General features: G+C 39.5%; 1 protein-coding gene across 4 annotated transcripts in view; it reads left to right on the forward strand.

The window, feature by feature from the left end:
* LOC110022526 (cleavage stimulation factor subunit 50) overlaps positions 1-13,298 on the forward strand; it is a 65,086-nt gene that overhangs the window by 28,802 nt on the left and 22,986 nt on the right. For all 4 annotated transcript variants that reach the window (XM_020721511.1, XM_020721512.1, XM_020721514.1 and 1 more), the window contains one exon: positions 85-155. In XM_020721511.1, coding sequence (XP_020577170.1) covers positions 85-155 — 71 coding nt within the window. The remainder of the gene's footprint in view (positions 1-84; positions 156-13,298) is intronic.

Genomic DNA, 13,298 nt, shown 5'->3' on the forward strand with positions numbered 1-13,298 from the left:
TCTGCTTCATCAGATTCTAACGTGTTCATTAGAGAAAAATCACTAACTTTAAATATTTCTAAGCCCTTTACCTTTCTTTTGCAGCCTATCAATGATCTAGATTTTCATCCACAAGGCACGATATTGATATCCGGTGCAAAAGATAACACCATAAAGTATGTCTAAATTTCTAACCATCATTGCGTGTTATGGAAGCATGCAACTTTTTTGCAATCATAGCTTATGTCCATGCTTAATCTTTTTATTGAATTATCAGCACAATTGCTACTTTAGTTTCCTACATGGATGTTAGTTTGTTATATTTGAAACTTCCATTCTTTCTTTCTTCATTTCTATTAATTTCTGCAAATTATTAATTCAGTGTTTGTGGAAAGCTAATATTTGGATTGCATACAATGCGCTGGAATGCTGGAATACTGACGAACATAAACTTATCATTATCAAACTCTTTGCATATAATAATCTTTAGCCAAAATTTCGTTGAATATAAGGATATGGATGAATATGAAAATATGTAGAACAGGGATAGATGTGCACCGAAATAGCGGGGAGTTGGGGGTGTTGTTGCACCATAAAATTAGGAGAGTTTTATATGATGTAGCTTTAGTATCTAAAAGACTCTAATTGCCCTCACAAATAATTGTTCGAGTTCACCCAATATTATGATAAAAAAATTGGTAAAATGCTCATCTTTATACCAACATTTTGCCTCCTTCTAGCACATTGTTCTTTAACTCTCTCACTCCCTAATTTCCTCAAATCACCTCTCTCATGGAATTCAATTTTCATTTGCAGTACCCTCATGATGAATTTAAGAATGAATGCCAATGAATCTCCCCTATTTAGATTGGCATCACTTTCTATTGTCATGGGTTAAACATGATTATTTTACATTAGCTAGGTAGAAATCCAGTGGGAGTTTTAGGGCTCGAAGGGTTTGTTTGTGATAGCTGCTGCAAAGAAATTATGAAGCTGCTGTAGGAGAAATTATTTTTCAAAAAGCTGCGGTGGCTATTATAAATTTATTTTATTTTAAAAAAGTTATACCATAGCTTTATAGCGGCCACCACACTTAGCCAAGTCAAGTTACAAAACACAGTTTCCCGCCGAAGTTTTTTGAAAAAGCTGGCAAAATGTATTTTTGCCAAACGTCTGATAGTGCGGTGGGCACAACCACCACACCGCTCCCTCAAACACAACCTAAATGTGCGAAATAATTATCAGAGATTGAGTTTGAGCTAATGAACCCAATCTATAATGTATCTCCAAAAATATTATGGCTTTAGATGATAGGCATTTAAAAGGGTTGAACACATCATTATATTTCTTTTGCACATTATTTTTGATGCCCTCTTTGAATCTCCATCATATAATCTTGCCTAAACCACACATGAGGTGACAAGTTGGATTTAAAGACTGTTGTGACTTAATAATATTGGGATGCTTTGCTTGGTGTCAGAGTATGCTGAGATTTGTGTCAGAATTGTTCAAGCTGTCGACGTCGGGTGGTGGGTGCACGGACAGTGAATTTGGAACTAGTATGCAGGAGCCTGGTGATGGCTTTGCTTGGTGGTAGAGCACGATGAGATTTGTCTTTAATATCAAGGTACTTTGCTGGTATGATCCAAACTCAAAATTGGCACGCCTTTCAGACAAATACAATATTTCTTCAATAAATCAAATAACTCTACGTGAAAACAAAGATAAACACCTACAATTTGAGAGGTAGGCAGTCTCTCCCAATTCCTAAAATTCTAGAGGTAGGAAATCTCTCCCAAAACCTAGACCAACTCACAACTCAATCTAATGCTCACCCTAACCCTAAACATAATAAGCCTATTCGTACATAACAATAGCAATAGTAAAAAGACTAAATTGCCCTAAGACATACAAAACATTTGCTTGGTGCCAGAGCCTGATAAGATTTGCCTCTAGATTGTCCAAGGTTGTAGACTGGGGGACTGCAGGTGAATGAGCCGTCAGGTGGTGGGTGAGCGGTGCATGCACGATGAATCTGGAACTAGTGTGGCAGGAGGCGGGCGATGTCTTTTGAACTAACAGGTGTATGAATGGCATCTTGGCCAAGAGTGTGAGTGTGCAATGAGCAAATGCTGGATGATTTTAAATGAAAATGTTCAAACGATTGACATCTTAGACGGCTAGTGTGTAAACAAGAAATGGTGCAATACCTATTGGGTTGGCTCTCTTAGCTTCATAAGTTTGATAGAGGTTTTCCGCTTCATGTGGTTTCGAGTTATCCTTTCAAGAAACCCGTGTTTTTTAGGGGTGGTCGATCATTCATCATGTATTATGACACTTAATGAAAGGTTGCTAATTGGTGGACTCTGATGGTTGGGAAAGCACATACCCTAGAGGAAAGCGTGGTGGAGAAATAAATGATTGTACTTCCTTTGGGGTTGTAATTGTAAGGTATGAAAACTTCCTTTGGCATAGAGGTTTTCCACCTCATGTGATTTTGAGTTATCCTTTCAAGAAACCCATGTTTTTTTACGGGTGATGGATCTTTCATTACTTATTTTGACACTTAATGAAAGGTTGCTAGTTGGGGGACTCTGATGGTTGGGAAAGCACATACCCTAGAGGAAAGCATGGTGGAGAAATAAATGATTGTACTTCCTTTGGGTTGTAATTGTAAGGTGTGAAAACTTTGGTTTCCGTACTTTGGAGTGAGGGTAGAGACAATGGTTAGGAAGATGATGGATCTTTGGAAGACAAGTCTACATGGATAATGAGTGTGTTACTATTGTAGACATTCATATATAGGTTTCGGGCGACAATTGCTTGATGATAAAGGCCCTAGGCACGTGAACTTTGAAGCTTTGAGGGTGAGAGAAACTATGATTAGTATTAATGGCTCTATAGGTGATGATAAAAGGATAAGATAGGCGTAGTAGAGGAGAGATAGGAGTGTAGGAGAGGTCTTTCTCGCAAGCATTGAAGTGTTGTGAAAAAATTGTGAGTCGGAAGCTTAGCAAAGTAAGCAAAACCAGAAAGACTAAAATTGCAATGCTCATATGAACTATCAGTTAATATAGGCCAAAGGAGGAAACCCCAAGTACATGCCAGGGATAATTAAATGGGAGAGTTCACTGAGAGTGAGAAGAGTTTCTAGCCCTCTACAATTGTGTGCCTAGGAAACAAAGGGGAGGGGACATGTCTTCTTGAATTTTAGGAGAGTAGTAGTTGGATGATAAATAAAGGCTTGTTGTCTTGGTTGTAGGTGAAAATCGAGGTTGACTTAAGAGAGAAACAACAATAAGGGGAGCTACTAGTTGTGATAACATAAGAAGAGCTGAAACGGTGGATTGCTTTTTAGTTTGATGAGGTGCACAAGAAAGGGATGCCACAACGCTCAGTTGCATTGACTAGAGCTGACAGGTTGACAATTGAGCCGACTACTCGGATATAGCCAACAATTCTACGATTGATACTAGTAGGCCAATGAGCTAGCGGACTTGAAATGTTTTACTGGATTGCCAGACTGACATTGGGTTGTATAAGTTTTGACATGTCACCAAGTTGTAGAAGGCAAAGGAGTCGTGTTATGGAATATTGGACAAGCTAGATTATCAAAATAGTCTAGAATGAAGTGAGCTAATCCAAAGCGTGTCCAAAATGCAGTCAACACCAAAGGCATGATGTTTTGCAATGCAAGTTGCACAGAGATTGTTTGTTTAATGGGACATTTACATACATACCACCCAATTCCTTGTATTTGCATCAATGTTTAAAATTGTGCAATTTATTATTGAGGCATTTATAATATTATGAAAGGAAAACATATTAACATCATATCATGCTAAAAAGTGATAAATTGCACAAAATATATAAGATATAAGATACGTTTAGCATAAAAGACTTTTCACTTATGTTTTCTAACATAATATCATCCATGGTTGTAAATAAGATAAAAAATAATCAAAAGTTTTCAACACTCTCATCATTTAAGGGTTTTTATTGGAATCATCATCATAACATATATATTTTTTTCCTTGCTTCTTCGTCAATTGAGTTTAAGTTGTCCCATTCTTCTTTCTTTTCTTCAACCTCAGCCATCTTTCTTTTCCCTGTTCAATTATAAATGAGTAATCAATTAAATAGCTGAAAATTAACATTGAAGAAAATGTCAAATAATTTAATTTTAAAAATACCTTTTCTTTTTATACTTTGTTTAGTGTTGGATTTGCTACCTGTATTCTGTCACCCTCAAATATATTACAGTTTAGATCTTGTTGTGACTCAATTGGTGTGACCACATTATCCTCATTTACAAAACTCTCATCATATGAGAGCATATCTTCTCGTAACAAAGGATCCTCGTCATCATTCAAATATCTCTCTCCTTCTTTTTAAATTTCTATCTTTCATTTTTTTGCTGTACACGATAAACACCAAATATTTGATCCTCAAGGTCGATAGATGGTTTCTCCTTTTAATATGAACTTGATTATGTGTGTTCCAAGTACACTCACATCCAAATGACGAGCATGTTAGTCCTAATACTTTAATAGCAAAACGTTGGATCTTTGGAGTACCATCACCAAAATTGAATCCACCATTCAACTATATGTGAAAGAAAATTATGTAATTAGAAATTAAAATAATAGCGCTTTGATAATACTTGTTTTATTTAACATATTAAATATTTAATATTTTACCTCGTGAGTATTTTGTAATAATATCTTTAGCTTGTTTTGTCGCTCCCTAAAGAAATCATTATTCATAAATGGAACAAGTTGAATATGAGCAGTTGCTCTCTCTTTTGGGTCAACAATTATCCATACAATGATATAACCCCAATTTGATCTCAAGATATGTGGATTTGTTCTTAGGATATTGAAATTAAGGGTTGAGGAAATATCTAGTTGCATGCAAATAATAGTGAAGTAGAAGCTCCCATTTTTCATCAATAAAATTCCAAATCTCTCTATAAGTGCCATCTTCTCCTCTTAAATTATGTGTTATTAACTCATTGTCCTCATCCATTGCGTTGTAAATAGTACTCATAGCTAGTTTCTTCTCTGCATTCAACATCCTCAAAACTTGTTCTATCGGCCTAGTGTTTGTTAATGCAAATGTGACACTAGAACAAGAACCTTCATTTAAAATATTTTTTCAGACATTAGGGTTTGTTTGGGGCAGCAATAGCTGTTTGAAGAAGCAACTGTTTAAAAAATTGCGGTGGTAGTTACAAAAAATCTTTTTGAAAAATTTAGACTGCATCTTCTAGCAGTGACCAAAGGTAGCCAACCGTGGTGGGACAACACAGCTATCAACTGCAGCTTTTTGAAAATGCAGGCAAAACGCAGTTTTGTCAAACAAGAAAAACCACGGCGCGACACCGCACCGGCACCGCACCGCCGCCCGCCCCAAACGCACCATGAGTCAATTAGTGGAAGTGAATATTGCCTTCAATGGTTGTCTAGCTTCCAACATACTATGTAAAGTCAAAAAAGTTACAACAAATCTCCATAGACATCTTCTGGGCTAGCCCCTTGTTCATGACCCCTATCATCCTCCACATTCAACACATACTGATCTAAGAGACCTCTACTAGACATCGGTTGTCGAGATGATGAAGAATCCTTAGCACTGTGCTCACTCCTATAATAAGAGTCGACATCAATTCTATTCTCAAATTGTTGTTGTACAAGATACTTTTACATTGCTGACTTATTCATATAAGATTAAATTTCCTCTTTGACTGATTCTGACACTTTAACACACGGTGCCACATTTTTTATGTGAGCAAGAGTGGTGCTCCTTCATCCTTGTAACACCTCCTTTAACTATCTTGTCACAAGAATTACATTTCAAGTAAACATGTCTTATTATTGCTTCCTACATGAACTTGCACACTGTCTCCACACTGGATCTTTACGATTGCCCAATGTTGATTTCTTCTTGTCTATAATCATTTCTCACAAAATTTGAAAACCTTGTAGAAAATTTTTGTTTTAAAAATTCAAGCAAGTTGGAAATTCAAAACTAATGTAAATGTTATAATTCAACCCTAAATTGTAAGAACTTAGTTCCGCTTAAAATGCCTTACAAACAATTTGGTATTCAAACTCATGATTAAAAATACCACATGTTGAATCCAAAAATGTCCGGAAAACACATCCAATGAATGAATTGTTATATTAAGAAGTATTAAAAGAGAGAGAGAACACTAATAGACCGACGAAAAATAATGTCCTTTATTGATAATATGGACTCATATTTATAGGCTTAGGTCCCAATATTTCAAAAGTAAATATTAGCCCCCTCATTATTAACTTTTCACGGGGAGTTTTTTAGTAATTATAGTTATTTGCATATAATAAGGCCGAAAACCAATTTGATCGATCAAGGTTGCCGATCGCCTGACAAGCCTTGATTCGATCTATATATAGTTCAAAAGAGCGCTCCCCGTCGATCGTTCCGAAGGTTGATTACCGCTCTACTGGATTTTCTCTTGGTGTCTTCTGCCAATTGTTCGGATAATGTGCTTCCTTTGCCAATTCTCATATGGAAACGATTGTCGAAGGCTACGCTCGATCACGCATCTTCCTGAGACGTCCATCTACTTTGAGATTCGCGCTGACATATTTTTATGTGTACATATTTAGTTTCTCGATTCTCTTGCTCCTTGGAAGCTGTTTAGTACATGATGATAAAAGAATTTTTTAACACATATGAAATAATTAAATGATATTATTGCACAATAATAGACTTTCTTGGATTTTCATGCCCGAACCATTATAAATAGGCTTTGGGGCAAGGGAGGTTTGCACCGTCTCTGTCTTTTTTAGCTTCTTTATCTCGTATTCTCTTTACATGTTTTTCACGATATTTGGCGAAGGAGCTCTGCCTTCTGATAAGCATGTCCTCCTCAAAGCTATGAGCGATATGCGACTGCAAGCTCGCAAGTTAGGCGTGAAGTGCAAACCATCGGGTGAGGTATCCACGAAAGAGGTGAGTAGGAAGAGAGTTGTGCTCAAGCTCGGAGTCGACGATCGTGGGAGTCGACACGGTTCTTCCGGTTTTCTTGCGGGCCCTCCTTGGGAGAGGCTATAGGATAGGTTAGAGGCTGTCCTTACGACCATCTTGCTGGACACTTGCCAGGGGTGAGTGTTCCTAGTGCAGGACAAAGATTGCTCGTTTAGGTGGCTGCGGAGGCCGCTGTTCCCCAAAGGAATTTTGAGGAGACGGCGGCTGAGGCCGAGATATGGCTTCGACGGACTAGGAGTGGTTTTGCTTGTGAAGGTGGAGGACCAGAAAAAGCCGATGAGGACATTTTCTCATGCCACATCTGAATGGGGTTGAATTCTTGGTATGTAGTTTGAAGAGTTTTTTGCTTCTCTTTTCAGCAACTGAGATCTTGATTGTCGATTTTGTATTGACAGTTGTTGATGTTGGTCTTGAAGATGACGCGGCGGTGGTGGACTAAGTTGCGATCGAGGGGACGAATGTGGGATAGGTTGTCGCGGGAGGAGCAGATATAGCGGAACTGAGTGCATTAGAGCAAGGTGCTGAGAGGGATGCCGAGGATTCGGGTGCTAGAGGCCAGGGTGCTGGTTGTCTAGTTTTTTCCTATGCCGCGAGGGAGGAGACAACCGGAGCACTCTGCGTGTCTTCATACTTTTCCGCTTTGTTGAGATGGAAGAGTGTCGGAGCGCTCTGCGTGTCTTCTTACTTCATACTTTTCCGCTTTGTTGAGATGGAAGAGTGTTTTCTTCGTTTCATGGGCTACCCTCAAGGAGACAGTGATGGAATTATCATTGAGGTTCTTGAGAGGGTTGACCAGGTGGAGAGCGAAGTTGTTGGACTGCGCGAGGAACTCGTGACTTTTCGAGAGGAGATGCTTGCCAACTGTGGGGAAGTTACGCGTCTGTGTTCGGAGTTGTTGGCCGTTAGAGAGGTCATCGCCGCTTAGTTTAGGGACAACTAGAATGACCTTTTAGGCTGGGCGATGAGTATGTGTGAGCGGCTTCGCGATCGAGGGTTTGTCTCGGGCGAAGCCGCGAACGATCGCTATGTCAGATTTTTCCTTCCTCAGCTGTAACCGAGGGTTCGACGTGACGTCCTCCCTCTTATTTTATACATATAAATAAAAAAACAATAAAATAAAATACTTTTCTATTTCTAGCAATGATTACTTTAGTTAGATGACATATAGTTCCGTCGCATCAGTCGCAACTGTGGCATTTTGACTTCCAATTATTCTTTCTCATTTGTATGTACATACATATGTGGTCGCGCAATTGCTGAGGGCTCTTGTTTCTTTTCTTTCTTCATTTCTTTTCTTTCCTTGGGTTGCGTTGTCGTTTTTTTCTTTCTCTGGGTTTTGTCGTCCTCTTCTTCTTCTTTCCTGTCTAGTGTCATAGGCTCCATGGTTCGAAAATACTCCCAAGAGTCGTTCGTTTCAATTCCTGCTACAGAGGTTTCAGTTCTTTCTGCGGTGGATGTAGAGGAGATCTAGGATCGTTGTGTTATGGATCCCACAATTCTCCCGCGACCAGTCGTCAGCCTTGAACAGGCTACGGGTGACTTCCCTCCTGACATTGTCTTCTACAAGGATCATTTTAAGATGGGCATTCGACTATCGTTTGTTGAGAGTTGTGTTCAATAATCAACCGCTATGGCATCATCCCTGCTCAGATCCTTCCAAACTCGATCGCCGCCACCATGACATATGTGCTCTTCTGCTGGAGGATGAAGATCCTGTGGTCGATCAAACTCTTCAATCATTTCTTCTTATTTTGGATTGATCGTGATGTTACATTCAGTTTGCCGTCGGCACCAAGATTCAACTGCTGGGGCTTGAGAATAAGGTGAAGGATTGGAAGACAGTTTCTAGTTGCCTCGTGTGCAGACTGATGGAGGATCCGCATTTGAGTACGGGGTGAAGAAATAGTTTCTAGTTGCCTCGTGTGCAGATGGAGGATCCGCATTTGAGTACGGGGTGAAGAAAGTAAAGACTCTGCCCGGGAATGTTCGAGATCACAAGGTGTTGATTGAGGGACAATGCTCTCTTTGTTTTAGTACCTCGACCCCAACATGATCGAATGAATGATTCGTCTGGATGGTGTCGATACTATGACCGAGTATCTGTGAAGATTGGCCGACGATAGGGAGCAGCTCGGGAGGGAGTTGCTGGGGAGGGGATGGCTTTGAAGAGGCCTCGTGGGAGAGGCGGTTCTTTCTCGTTCGACAGAGGCCGCAGTTGGGTCGACTCAATCAGGTCTGTCGAGGGGATGATGAAGGTTGGTATTACTTATCTTCTTGTTTGTTCGTATGTGAAATGTATTTTCATAACCTTTGTGTAATTTGCCTTTGTGTAATTTACCAATTTCTTTGGAAGGGAACGAGGGGACTCTTCTTGTTCTCCTAGCTTTTCTGAATTCGAAGGCACATCGATGCGCCTGTCGGCTGGAGGAGTTCTGGCGCCACGGGGGATGCCTCGCTCATACCTTTGCAGGAGGCCTCGTTCATACCACATATGAAAAGGTGATGCCTGACCAAACAACCAAATTAGCAGAAAACTATAGTTAAGTCATCGAGAAAGACTATCTAGAACCCTAGTCCTAGCCTAGCACACCATCCACCACAGTGCAGGGGTATAGTCAAGTGTATGAATTTGATGGGGTCGCCACATCGACCTCATTTTAAAAATCCTAGGTATCTAAAATATGTCATTGAGAAGATAACATTTTAAAACGGGTGGCCTCACATATGACTTTTATAGTTTTAAAAAGAATGACAGATACTACATAATAGAAACATATCCATTTTATATTATTAAAATAGGACCATTATAAGCAGGTCTGTAACATGCAAGTGACATACTTTAGAGCCCTTGAAACCTTAGTACAGTCATACGCGAGTTGATCGTAATACCCAAACTCGCATTGCTCGTCAAGCTATACTCGCAAGCAATGTTTGATTAAGTATCATGGCCAACAAGCGGGTCATGCATTCTAAACGAGTCAACTTGTCATTTAAATAGACTAAGTGACACACATGTAAGATGCAAAGATGAGATAGTATGCTGAGATCGCTCAAGCGAACATATGTGTCTCACTAAGTGATTAAAAACAATCTGAATGCTCTAACAGGTGTGGATATTCACCTTGTATCCCAAAGGGGGTTTTGGATGCTACGATCACCTAAGCGAACATCTGTAGCACACTAAACAATCGGGGACAGGGAGATTGGCCCGAGACGATCGATCGAACCCAAAGTGGTCACTCATCTGTGAGATACATCTTGCAATACACAAAATTGTAGCAGCAGCCGCACTAAATAGTGATCCTGACCTTGCCCCTCATCCTTTTTTGGGGCTCCGGATACGTCATCTTTCTCAAATGGCCTGCACGCCCTGTCTCTTAAACTAAAAACGCAGTCAACTATCTTTTTCTACTTGTACTCAGAAAATACATCGATGTGAAGCTCCAACCCTTTTAGAATGTTAACGTATTTTCCTTGTATTCTTTTGAAGTGCTCGAAGTTTTGCCTTCGAACCTTCCATAATTTCTCCAACTCGTCCTCAGAAATTATTTGTAATTGTCTCGACTCGATAAACTGCGGAACATATGACTCCGCGTCCGGATGTTCCTCATCCTTCTGTACTGCTGGGAGAACTTTCTAAATTGCCTATTCAGTGTAGAGATCCGTATACAGGGAGAGCATGGCCTTTGATGGAATCTGACGCTAACTGTCTTATTGCAAACTGGGGTAAAACATCCCCTACTGATTGCTCGAACATCTCATCCCCTGGGATAGCTGGAACATGCTTCGTAACTGATTCCCTTGTTTGTCTCTTCTCTAGCTGGTCAAGTATTCTGTGCTTGCGGCGATTAAATTCCTTCGATGTGTTTGTTCAGGGGTGCCATCCTCTCGAGCGAAGCCTCTAGAAACTCCTTCAGTGGAGTGCTAATGAATTTGCCCTCTACTGTCATAACCATGGATTTTATCTCGTTGGCTCCTTGTGATGAGCTGTTATCTGTTCGAATTTCCTTCTTGATTTCCCTCAAATTGTGACCCGTTTTGGGACGCCAAGGGGAAGCAGAATCGGAGCTATAGAGGAATGATCGCGGTTCTAACTAGCTGGGAAGCCTAGCAAGATCATAGTGTACATGGGACACCTTCGTGACCGAACAATCCCTTTTGCCAACATTGGGATTGAAGCGTACAAGAGTTTTGCCTTCTTTTTTATCTCGAGAGTAATGACGGTTAAGAAAGTGGATGCCTTGAAGGTGAAATTAAAGAAAAGTGCGAGGCAAATGAAATCATGGGTGGACGTGTGTCTCTCTTCCATGGATGATATATTCACGACCTTAGAAGAAATAATGAAGAAGATCATGATGTTTCACACAAAATGGACTCCACCTGCCTCGAAGTTGAGCAGCAGTGCTGGAGTGGATGCGAGTTGCAACAATAAGAGGATTCTTGTTGCATCAGGGCATCATCACTGCTTAAGGTGGATTTGCGGCCAAAAGATCGAGTGTAGAAATCAGGAGTAGACTCGAGCGACAACACTTGAAAGGAATAATATAACACCTCAATGGCGGGACGAACAGATGCAGACGGGATCTAGCAAAGGAGCAGGGAGCTAACTCGAGCGTACAATAATCCTAAGATCAGAGGTTTCTCTCATTAATGTGCGCTCATTCTACTACCCGTAGGTACAAAGGCCGAGATTGAGAAATTGATCCGAGAGATGTTTGAGGTCGGGATCATCTAGAATAGTGTGAGCCCCTTCTTACTCTTTCAGAAGAAGGATTGTAGTTGGTGTTTTTGTGTGGATTATCAGACAGTGAATAAAGAAATAATATTTGATAAATTTCCATCTCGATGACTGATGAGCTACTTGACAAGTTGTTTGGGGTTGTAGTATCCTCCCGAATTGACTGAAAGAAAGGTACCAACAGTTTGGATACCACTGAAGGATGTGCACAGGACGATAATTCTAACTTATGAGGGTCACCAAGACATTTTGATTGAATGAAATAGATCGTCAGATGATGACACAATGTGGGAGCCATACAACTTGACCCAACAATAATTTCTTTTTTTTTCCACCTTGAGGAAAATGTGTCTTTTTTGGAAGGAAGTAATGTTAGACAGACGCCTAGGAGCAATTTAGTTTTTTTATTAGTTATTATTTTGGAGTATAAATAAGGCTAATATGTTTAGTTAGGGAATGCTATGAGATTGTTGTCTTGAGTCTTAGGGTTAGGGTTTGGGAGAGATCGCCTACCTCTCGAATTGTAGGTGTGAGGGAGAGATCGCCCACCTTTCAAATTGTAGGTGCTTATCTTATGTATTTTAATTGTGTTGTTTTGTGTTATTAAAGAAAATATTTATTTGCCCCAACTTCTATGGAAAATCGGCTTGGTTTGTAAGAGCAACTTAAACATTAGTCAAGCCAATTCTTTTCCTGGCACTCATTTCATATACTTGATCATATTTGCTTGGGAATTTAAGTTTGAATGAATCTCATTAGAGCGCATGAATCGTTTCATTGCCTACTACGCCCAAATTTTTTAAATCCTAAGGTTACATTAGTGGAGATTACATGGCATTGTATTCAGAACTTTTTTTTTCCTGTTCAGGAATGATTTTTCGTAGCAGCAATACTGTAGTATGAATATGAACTCACAAACTTATCCATCTCAGAAAACTTTGTTCAATGCCCAGGTCTTTGCATTCTAATATATTGTATAATTATTATTATTTAACTTTATTTGACTTTACTGACAAGAGAAGTTGGATTTACAAACTTGTCAAGTTTCGCTGTTTTATATATGAACTTCGCTTTTTAGTTTGAATAATAAAGAGATGGTTCCTTGAAATCCCTTTAGTTGATTTAGTGGGATTAATTTGTTCATCACCTTTTCTCACAACTATTCATTGTCTCATATTTTTCTATAGTTAAAACTTACTTTTTGTGTGATATTTGCATGCTAGCATAAGGTGCAAATCACTCATGACCTTTAGGATTTGTACAAGTGCTTTGAGAGGGTGAACAAAATTTGAGGTACTTTTATTATAGAAGTGTCAAAATAGTCCCCGACTCTTTGCAATGAGCCATTTTAGTTCCGGAGTTTATAAAAGTGTCAAATTAGTCCCCGTAATCTTTTAATATGAACTAAAATAGTCCCAAAATGGACTATTTAGCCCCGTTAAAAGAGCCTGACTAAATTGACACTTTTATATACTCCGGGACTAAAATAGCCGATGTGTCTAGCTCGTCATCTCAAATGAAGCACAATCCTTCTTTTTTTTTCCTT

This window comes from Phalaenopsis equestris, unplaced genomic scaffold (assembly GCF_001263595.1).
Source record: "Phalaenopsis equestris unplaced genomic scaffold, ASM126359v1 Scaffold000196, whole genome shotgun sequence".
NCBI classification, from domain to species: Eukaryota; Viridiplantae; Streptophyta; class Magnoliopsida; order Asparagales; family Orchidaceae; genus Phalaenopsis; species Phalaenopsis equestris.